This window comes from Pipistrellus kuhlii, unplaced genomic scaffold, assembly GCF_014108245.1.
Source record: "Pipistrellus kuhlii isolate mPipKuh1 unplaced genomic scaffold, mPipKuh1.p scaffold_m20_p_2, whole genome shotgun sequence".
Taxonomy (NCBI): Eukaryota; Metazoa; Chordata; class Mammalia; order Chiroptera; family Vespertilionidae; genus Pipistrellus; species Pipistrellus kuhlii.
The window spans coordinates 47,451,717-47,462,553 of NW_023425515.1; the positions used below are offsets into that span (position 1 = coordinate 47,451,717).

The 10,837-nt window shown below is 45.8% G+C and overlaps 1 protein-coding gene across 1 annotated transcript; it reads left to right on the forward strand.

Moving 5' to 3' along the window:
• Positions 1 to 202: 202 nt before the first annotated feature.
• Positions 203 to 2,200, forward strand: LOC118722472 (40S ribosomal protein S3a-like). The gene is made up of 2 exons (XM_036443937.1): positions 203 to 226; positions 1,518 to 2,200. The coding sequence occupies exons 1-2, from the start codon at positions 203 to 205 to the stop codon at positions 2,139 to 2,141; spliced, it is 648 nt and encodes a 215-aa protein (XP_036299830.1). The 3' UTR covers positions 2,142 to 2,200.
• Positions 2,201 to 10,837: the final 8,637 nt, after the last annotated feature.

Sequence of the window (10,837 nt, forward strand, 5' to 3'; positions counted from 1 at the left end):
ATCTAATGAAAAATATATATACATATTATACCCAATATATAGAGAGAAATACACTTAAAAAACTCCTCACTGGAGGAGTAAGAATATTTTTTCTGTTGATTCTAGAGAGTGGAAGGGATTGGGGAGAGGAAGAGAGAGAGAGAAACATGTATGTTACAGAGACACATCGATTGATTGCCTCCCACGAGTGCCCGGAGTGGGGATGGAGATCAGCCCTGCAACCCAGGTAAGGGCCCTTGACCAGGAACGGAACCCTGGACCCCTCTGCTGCACAGGTTGATGCTCTAACCACTAACCATACCAGCCAGGGCCACAGAGACCTTTGTTAAATGCTAGAAAGGTCTTTTAGGAATCATGACCTGATGTTCAGCAAGTCCTTTATTCTACTACAGTATTTTTTTTTTTCTTCTGTTGAATGTAAAGTCAAAATAAACACCTGTAATTTTAAAAATGTTAGCAATGATTGTTTCTCATTCGACAATGACTGGAGTAGTCAGGCACTGCTGATGGTACGAGCAAGGAACGGAACAGACAGAAATCCTGATGGACTTGCCTTTCAGCCAGAGAGGGATAATAAACCAAATTAACCAGATGAGATAAGAGCTTGGATTATGTGGCGGATAGCAATTAGGTGCTAAGGAGAAAAAACAAAACGGGCCTGAGAAATGCAGAATGAGAGTTAGGAGTGGGGTTGGAATTTCAGGCAGGAAGATCCTGCAAAGATGATGCTTTAACCTTTTCATCACTGATTTCAAAAAGTTAGACAGTAATGAAGTGAATGACATATATGCATTACTCTGTTAGCATTTTCTTCCAGTTTGGTTTTACATCATTTCCCCCAACCTTTTGTTTGTTTTTGTGTTGGAGTTTTTAAAAGCAAATCTGAAACCTTCCCTCATCAGTCTTAATTGCTAAGCTTACTTTTTAAAATTATATATCTACCCTGCTATTATACACTCCTAAAATTAACAATAATCCCTTACTCTCATCTAATAACCAGTCCATATACTCAAAAAATATTTTTACACTTGGTTTTGAAATAGGATCATAAAGGTGACGTATATTTTATTTTTCAACTTTTTTTCTAGCATGAATATGTATTACTTTTATAATTTTTAAAAAGTATAAATCTGAAGAAAAAAAACCCACAGGGAAACATGACAAACTGGAGAGAAAAATCTTGCAGTAAATAAGACAAAAGATTAGGTTTATAAACACCTAATCAAGCCCTAGCCAGTTTGGCTCAGTGGATAGAATATCAGCCTGGGGACTGTAGGGTCCCAGGTTTGATCCCATTCAAGGGCATGTACCTTGGGTAGTATGGGCTCAATCACATGTGCAAAGGCAACCAATCTCTCTCTCTCTCTCTCTCTCTCTCTCTCTCTCTCTCTCTCTCTCTCTCTCTCTCTCTCTCTCTCTCTTTCTGTCTTTCTCTCCCACTTCGACTCTCTCTAAAAGTCAATGGAAAAATATCCCCAGGTGAGGATTAAAAAAACAAAACAAAAAATCTAATCAAGAGTGATAATGAGCAGAAGGGTCGTGTTTTTGAAGTGAGCCTGGCTGATCTGCAGAATGATGAAGTTGCATTTAGAAAATTCAAGCTAATCACTGAGGATGTTCAGGGCAAAAACTGCCTGACTAATTCCCATGGCATGGATCTTACCCGGGACAAAATGTGCTCCATGGTCAAGAAGTGGCAGACCATGATTGAAGCTCATATCGATGTCAAGACTAACGATGGTTATTTGCTTCGTCTCTTCTGTGTTGGTTTTACTAAAAAACGCAACAATCAGATTCGGAAGACTTCCTATGCTCAGCATCAGCAGGTTCGACAAATCCGGAAGAAAATGATGGAAATCATGACCCGAGAGGTGCAGACAAATTACTTGAAAGAAGTGGTCAATAAATTGATTCCAGACAGCATTGGAAAAGACATAGAAAAGGCTTGCCAATCTATCTATCCGCTCCATGATGTCTTTGTTAGAAAAGTCAAAATGCTGAAGAAGCCCAAGTTTGAATTGGGAAAACTCATGGAGCTTCATGGTGAAGGTAGCAGTTCTGGAAAAGCTACTGGGGATGAGACGGGTGCTAAAGTTGAACGAGCTGATGGCTATGAGCCTCCAGTCCAAGAATCTGTTTAAAATTCAGACATTTAATGGTGACAAATAAAAAAACCTATTTGTGATAAAAAAAAAAAAAATCTAATCAAGAGTGATAATGAGCAGAAGCCGGTTTGGCTCAGTGGATAGAGCGTCAGTCTGCGGACTGAAAGGTCCCCGGTTCGATTCCGGTCAGGGGCATGTACATTGGTTGTGGGCACATCCCCGGTAGGGGGTGTGCAGGAGGCAGCTGGTCGATGTTTCTCTCTCATCGACGTTTCTAGCTCTCTATCTCTCTCCCTTCCTCTCTGTGGAAAATCAATAATATATATATAAGAGTGATAACGAGCAAAGAAGAGGAGCTAAATTTTATTCACCAGGAATTTGAATAGTAAACACCATGATGTATCAGATTAAGTTAACAAGGTTCAGCCACATTGACAGCTCTCTGCATAGTTGGTGAGAGTGAGTTCCCACATCATATAAAGTGTAAATTGTTTTACTGGGGAGCAATGTAGCATAAAGAATTAAAAGGCTGTAAACGAATACTGTATATGTTTATTTCTAACAGCAAAAAGAAGCAAACTAAATGTCCAGCAATAAGAAAATGAGTAAATAAATGGAGGTTGGTTCATCAACGTGGGAGATCAGGCTGTCATTAAAAATTCTATGTCTGAAGACCACAGGATTATGAAGGAACACTTATGATGAAAACATTAAATGAAGTGCAAAATACAAAATAGATTGCTGTAACTGCAGGGATATAAAATATGTATGCTTTTGGACAAACAGGAAAAACTAGACAGAAAGGAATAACATCATTGGGCTAGAATGCTGAGATCATAGGTAATTAACTTTTTTTCTGTAAAATTTCCTTCCATGTCTTCATATTGTTTTTACAATCTTTCTTTTTCCAGAGAAGTCAGGATGTGGGTAAACATTTGGAATGATGTGGAAAGTATGCCCACATGCTGGCTCCTCTCTGAAGGAATGCCCAGGCCCTCAGCCTCCTGCTCAGCCCTGGCTGCCCACACCCGGGCAGGGAGGGGGCGGGGCCTGAAGGAGCCAGCAGGTCAACTCCATGTCACTCAGCCACCAGCACTCCTGGCAGCTGGGGCCCAGCAACGCTGGCTGCTCCCTTCTGCTGAGCCCGTCTCCATGCCACGCTCTTGCATACCGCATATCCATTTAATCCTCACCACTCAGCGAGGTAGGTGCCATCATCTCCACTTCTAGATTTAAAACTGACTCACAGAGTTGGGTAACCTGCTCAAGGTCACAGCGTGGATAAACACCAGAGCCAAAATCAAGCGTCTGCTGTGGACCTCTGTGCTGTGCTGCTGTCCGGACTCTCAGGGCAGCTCGGGCCGTACAGTAGAGTGAGCTCCCCAACATCTCTGTCTTCTATTCATTCTTAGGTAATGAGATGAGGCATCCGAGGGAAGAACCCACTTTCCTGGATCTGGGCTCAGAGCAGTGCAGCAGGCATCACCTTCACTTACTCTCCCATTCATTCGCTCATTGCTTACACGACTAACTGGACTCTCTCTATGTGCTAGGCACTGGGGTACACACCATAAAACATGTCCCCATCTATGCCCTAGCTGGTTTGGCTCAGTGGATAGAACAACGGCCTGCAGACTGAAAGGTCCCAGGTTTGATTCCAGTCAGGGCATATGCCTGGGTTTCCGGCTCAATCCCTAGTTGGGGGCTTGCAGGAGGCAGCCAACCAATGATTCTCTGTCATCATTGATGTTTCTATCTCTATCTCTCTCCCTCTCCCTTCCTCTTTGAAATCAATAAAAATATATATAGATTAAAAAACAAAACAAGCCGAAACCGGTTTGGCTCAGTTGTGGAGCGTCGGTCTGCGGACTGAAGGGTCCCAGGTTTGGTTCTGATCAGAGGCATGTGCGTTGGTTGCGGGCACATCCCCAGTGGGGGGTGTGCAGGGGCAGCTGGTCGATATTCCTCTCTCATCAACGTTTCTAGCTCTCTATCTCTCTCCCTTCCTCTCTGTAAAAAAATCAATAAAATATATATATATTTAAAAAAAACAGGGCTGGGGGGAAAAAAACAAAAAACAACAACATATCCCCATCTAACAAAGGGAGGAAGACACATCAACAGAGAAATATGTCAACTCTTAAAATATATATATATATATATATATATATATATATATATATATATATATATATATATATATTGGGCTATGTTATCTAAATATCCCTCCACATCCATTCCCTCTCATTATTCTGTTGGTTCTTCATCTAATTTATCATTGTCTGAAATCCTGTTCCTATTTATAAGCTACATGAGGACAAGAACTTTACTCGCTCGCCTCTGTATTTCCCAGGGCTTATCACGGAATAAATGCTTCATGCACATTTGCTGACTTACCTGAATGAATGAACGTGTTTCAGGTACCACATGCAGAGCTCGTTAACGTAAAAAACATTCAAACCTGAGAAGAATTTTTGAGCCAAACTGTCAGTAATTGCCCGGAAGCAGAATCGTAATGGATTGAGATAACACTCCAGAGAATGGCATTTTTTCATCTTCTTTTATACATCACAATCAAACGAGATTTCAAGGGTTACATGAAATCCATCGGTGATAGGTTAGGGAGGCGGAGAAAGCAAATGGGGCAGGGGTGGGGTGGGGAGGACAGAACCTCTGGGATTGGAGAAAAAGTAAAATGATAGACACATACGTCTTTTACTTAGGTGCAGGGTAGTTAACAGTGAGGAGATTTGTGGTCTCAGCAGAGTGGTGCTTGAGCTTTGAGGGGCCCAGAAAAAGGAAAATTACTTTGACATCCAATGATATGTTAGTATAGATGCAAAAAGACAATAGACAGTCTCTGGTAAGGTAAAGATTGACCTTTGTCAGGAAGATACTGGCCTAGGACATGACTACCCTCCATAAACTGCTTTTTTAGTTTAAAAGTTTTCATTTCAGATTATCCTTTGTGGTAACTTTAGGTCTCTGAGTTTGCAAGGCCACCATGCAGGCCTTTTCTGAGCTTGTCAGGTTGGTGTGTGGCCTCTTTTCATGCACAAGCTGAAGAGCTGAGCAGGGAGAGAGGGCAATAATTTCAGAGACAGGAGAAGGGGCAGAGAAATCGCATGGGGGCAGTTTGGGAAAGGGAGAGAAATGTACTTCTTTGGCAAGAAGTCACAAACATACTCAAGACCCTTCACACCCAGAAGAGAGGTGGATGGGGGGGGGGGGGGAGAGGGGGAGACAGTGAGTGGTCTGTGGCTTTAAATTATGCCGGTTTTAGAAACATACTTTACATTTTAAAGTTTAAATATTGCATCCTCTTCAAACTAAGTTTATTTCCTATCATTTGGATTAAGCATATAATGACAAGATGAAAGCAAAGATGTGTACAAGAATGTTCACCATAGCATTATTAGTGATGATAAGACGCTGTAACAGCCTGACCAACCAGAGAGAATGACTAAATGATGGTTGAGTTGTATGATGGAATAGTGTGTATAGTACTCCTTAAAATGCATCTGTAGACATACACATTTATAGACTTAGAAAGATACTCAGGGATGGTTGGTGTGGCTCAGGAGTTGAGCATCAACCCATGAACCAAGAGGTCACTGCTTCAATTCCAGTCAAGGCACATGCCCAGGTTTTGGGCTCAATCTCCAGTGGGGGGCATGCAGGAGGCAGCTGATCTCTCTCTTTCTCTCTCTTCCCCTTCCTCTCTGAAATCAATAAAAACATTTTTTAAAATATATTTTTATTGATTTCAGAGAGGAAGAGAGTGATAGAAACATTAATGATGAGAGGGAATCATTGATTGGCTTTCTCCTGCACGCCGCGCCCCCCCCCCCCTTGGGATCGAGCCCACAACCCAGGCATATGCCCTTGATCAGAACAGAACTCAGGACCCTTCAGTCCACAGGCTGATGCCCTATCCACTGAGCCAAACCAGCTAGGGATAAAAACATTGCTTTAAAATAAAAAAGATACTCAAGATGAAGATTTCATGACAAAATAAAAACAAAACAAAAAAATATGTTCCCAATTATTACGTTTGATATTATTTTATTTTGACAATTATCTATGTATAAGTCAAAAATATATTGGTTATCTCTGGGGTTGGTGGGCCCATAGGTGATTTTTGTCCTTTATTTTTTAATAGATTTTTATTGATTTCAGAGAGGAAGGGAGAGGGAGAGAGAGATGGAAACATCAATGATGAGAGAGAAACACTGATTGGCTGCCTCCTGCACGCCCCTTACTGGGGATTGAGCCCATAACCTGGGCGTGTGCCCTGACCAGTAATCGAACTAGTGACCTCTTAGTTCATGGGTCGATGTTCAATCTCAGCCACACCGGCGGGCAATTTTTGTCCTCCCCCCCACCCCGACCCCCGCCACTTAAAATGTCTGCAATAAATATAAATGACTTGGATGATAAAAATGAAAAGAGATTAAGGGTGAGACTCCTCCAGAGGTGGGAGTCAGGAGAAGGACCTAAGGTGTGAGCTGAATGCCGGGAAGCGAGCCTGCGGTTCCAGGGAGCAGTGTTCCCAGGGGAGAAACCTCAGCCATATCAGTCCTCAGAGGAAACGGAATCCTCCAGACAAGAAGGTATTGAAACCCAGTCAACTAACTCTAGCCAGCTTAGTGTTCATTCAATACACTCAAAACTCAGCCTGCCAGGTGCAGGGGTAACGGGATTAGGATGCAAAATTGATTTCAGGATCACGGGGTACGTTCTAGGGGTGGCAAATGGGGTGGAGTTCAATCGCCTCACCCCTGGCCTCCAAGCAAGTGCCTGCCCTTCGAGGTGCTGCAGTGACTGACCCTCTCAGAGAGCCAGGAATGGCAGAGATTCCTTTTCTGTTACCCTCCATCAGGGAGTCCTTCCTCATACCAAATTAACTTTTTCACCACCATCATTATAAATATAATGTTTTCATTGTTTTCCTCTGATTATACTTGAAAGATATAAAAATGGATGTACTTGGGCCCTAGCCAGCTTGGCACAGTGGGTAGAGCATCAGCCTGTAGACCAAAGGGTCCCAGGTTCAGTTCAGGTCAATGGCACCACAGAGACCTTGGTTGCAGGCTCCTCCCCGGCCATGAAACCTCTTCTCCAGCCAACCATCTGCCTCTGGTTTTCCATCACAATATACAGATCTTTACTTTCTAACTACCTCCCTCATTAGTATTCCATGGGAATTCTTTTTACACGTTGTTCCTTTGGTCAAACCCTCACAATGGTTTTCTATTTCACACAAACATAGATTCAAATCCTTACAATGGTCCTCTCCTCCCACTCCATGGGGCTCCTGGCTATTCCTCCAGTGTGTCAGGCCTGCTTCTGCTTCAGGGCCTTTGCATGGCTGTCTGCTCTGCCTGGAGTGCTCTCACCTCAGGTATCTATCCAGATACTTCTCCCCTCCACTTCTAGCCTCTGTGCAACCCTCACCTCCTCAGAGAGGCGGCTTGCTCCCATATTTAACGCTGCAGTCTCATTCCCACCAACACTCCTTGTGCTCCTCATCTGCTCTGCTACTCTTTTTCTACTTGTTCTCTTTTTCTATTTTTACATAATTGACTTGTCGGGAGCAGAAGCCTGGGATTGACCTGTGGCGGGGCCACAAACAAGCCCCAGCTTGGAGGGCAGAGCCCCCTTAGCGTAACTGAGCTTAACCTTAAGCCCTCCCTAGTTTCTTTCCAGGTAGCTAACGGGCTGTGGGAGGGGCAGCAAGTGCTGCCAAAAACTAGGTGAAACTCACAAGAACATTGTAAACCCGTTGACCACTTCCTTGTTTTGATCTGACTCTAAAATAAAGCCCCAGCTCACCGGCTGGGTCTTTCTGTGTCCTCAAACAGGCCTGGGAGACCCACCCAGCCCCAGCGGTATTCTCTTTGTCTGTCTTCTTCAGTCCTTCACTGCTCCTCCTCAGGTTCACCCTTGGCCGTGCTGGCATGGCACATTAACTCATTTAGTATGTCTATTTTTATTTATTTATTTATTTATTTATTTATTTTATCATCCGATCTCCACTGCCCAGAATGTAGGCGCCATGAGGATCCATCGGGGTCCCTGTCTCTTGTTCACTAATATATCTCCAGTGTCTGCAATGGCACCTTGCACAAAGAAGATGAGCAATCGTTACTGAATGAATGATGAACGAGAGAAAGGTGCTTAGGATCCAGTCTGTTAACAGGAGGGAATTCCTGCCGGGGAAGAGTACTCGCAGGTGTACCTTTTCTTGGGCCAGAGGCAGAAATAGGGTGGAACGTGCCCACCACACCTGAGCTCCCGGTTTGCTTTGGAATCTCCAGCTCATCCTCTCTCTGCCCAGTCTGGAAGGAACGGGGAGGAAGCATGCCACCCGTGTACACTGTCCATCTACCTGTGATGTGAAGCCCCTCTGGAGACTTCTAGAATAAACAGGCAGAGATACCCTTGGCCAGCCTTAGCCCCCAAGGGCCCATTAGGTTTGACCTTGGAGAACTTTCCAGACAGGCCCAGGAGGTGAGGTGCCCGTCCAAATGGTGGAGGGCCTGCAGGATCTCTCCCTCTAAAGATGCTTTTCCTCCTGGCCCGGTTGGGTGTATTCTTACCAGAAAGAATTGGGGTGAGCTCAGTGATACCCCAAAGTTCCTCAAGCAGCTGGGAGGTGGTAGAAAGAGTATGTGTTTGTGGATTCCGTGTCCATCTCTGCCACTTGCTGAGTGATAGGTTTTGAAACCGTGGCAGGCAGAATAATGGCCCCTGGATGCCCGTGCCCGGATCCCCGGAGCTGTGCGTGTGTTTGTTACATTGCATGGTGAAGGCAGCTTTGCAGATGTGGCGAAGGTTACAGACCTTGAGATGGAGTGATTTTCCTAGGAGAGTGCGAGGGGCCCAATCTGGTCACATGAGCCCTCAAAAGCAGAGAGTTTTCTCTGGCTGAAGGCAGAAGAGAGATGAGGCACTCAGAGAGATTCAGAACATGGAAATAACCTCACCACCACTCTGGCTTTGGAGACGGAGGGAGGGAACCACAAGCCAAGGAGTGCAGGTGGCCTGTAGGAGCTGAGAACAAGCCTAGTTGACAGCCAGCAGGGAAGCCAGTACCTTGTCCTACATTCGAATGCATGGAGCCCTATTCTGCCAACCACCTGCATGAGCTCCGAAGGACTCATCACCAAAACCTAGCAGTGGTCGGCAAACTCATCAGTCAGAAGAGCCAAATATCAACAGGACAACGATTGAAATTTCTTTGGAGAGCCAAATTTTTAAAACTTAAACTTCTTCTAACGCCACTTCTTCAAAATAGACTCGCCCAGGCCGTGGTATTTTGTGGAAGAGCCACACTCAAGGGGCCAAAGAGCCGCATGTGGCTCGAGAGTCGCAGTTTGCCGACCACAGACCTACAGAAAGGCATGGCTCAGTGTGACTCCCTGTCGGGGCACATGTCCGGGTTATGGGCTTGATCGCCTGTGTGGGGTGTGCAGGTGGCAACTGATCAATGATCTTCTCTCATCACTGATGTTTCTCTCTCTCTCTCCCTCTCGCCACTCTAATTTCAATACTGTGAGACTCAAAGCAGAGAACCCCTGAGCGACACTGTGCCCGGCTGTACCAGGCCTCTGGCCTACAGAACACTGAGATACCACATCTGTGCGGCCATAAGCTGCTGCATTTGTGAGGGTTTGTTCCAGCAACAATAGAAAATAAATACTTTCTTTGAGTCTTGATGTTCTCAGCTGTGTAGTGGAGTTTAGGATTACGGTATCCGGCTGGCTGACTTGCTGCAGAGACTGAATGAAACCAGCAGGGCGGTGCTGTACGCACTGGAGAGTTCTGGGCAAACTCCGGCTGTGAGTTCCTCTGTAACTGAGTCTTCTGCCCATTAGGACGGACAGGCCTATCTCTCAGCTTGGAAAGAGAGGAAATCTCATCCAATTACTTGGTACAAACCAGAAACCCAGTACATTCGAGAAGAATGGGGAAGGACCCTGACTCCTGGAGGCCCCTTCCTCCACGCCTGTGGCCAAAGCTGCAGGAAGGGAAGGGCTCCCTCCAGTCTCTCTCTCTCTCTCTCTCTCTCTCTCTCTCTCTCTCTCTCTCTCTCTCTCTCTCTCTCTCTCTCTCTCTCTCTCTCTCTCTCTCTCTCTGTCTTGAAAAGCCACGCTGCTGATAGCCACACCCACGGTGAATCCAGGTGAGGCAGGTAAGGTGAAGAGACAAGACATTTATGATGAACACGTCTCACACCTTTCCCTCCTCTTCTGCTTCACTTCCGTTCAGTAAGCTGGCCTCTGCTGCGTGTGGTGAGGAGGCAAAGACAGGAGACTCCAGAGAAATGTGAGGCCCTCCGTGCCCCTGTGGGCCCATGGTTCTGGCCTCCAGCTGCTGCTGTCTCTGCAGTCAGGACTCTCCTCGCATCCCCCAGGCACCTGAGAGATAGATCCACCCCCAGGAGCGCCCCCTTTGCACCCTCTCTCTCTCTCTCTGCCTGCCCCGTCCTGGCTGAGACTGGCCAGGGAAGGGGCGACCCCTGAGCTGCTGGAGCCTGGAGGGGACAGTCCCCACGCTGAGCGCCCAGAGCAGGCATGTCAGAGACTCTGTGGCCAGGCTTCCTGTCAAGGAGAGAACAGCCCCAAGAGCGAGGACCCCATCCTTCCAAGGAAGTCAGGGGGGCAGCGAGCCCTCCTCCCAGCTGCTGTGGGAGACCCAGGTCACAGCGACTGAGAGGAAACGTGGCC

Coding starts and splice junctions, on each gene's coding strand:
- LOC118722472 (XM_036443937.1), top strand. CDS start 203: ATGGAGATCAGCCCTGCAACCCAG. Junction 227..1,517: donor AGATCAGCCCTGCAACCCAG/GTAAGGGCCCTT, acceptor AATCTAATCAAG/AGTGATAATGAGCAGAAGGG.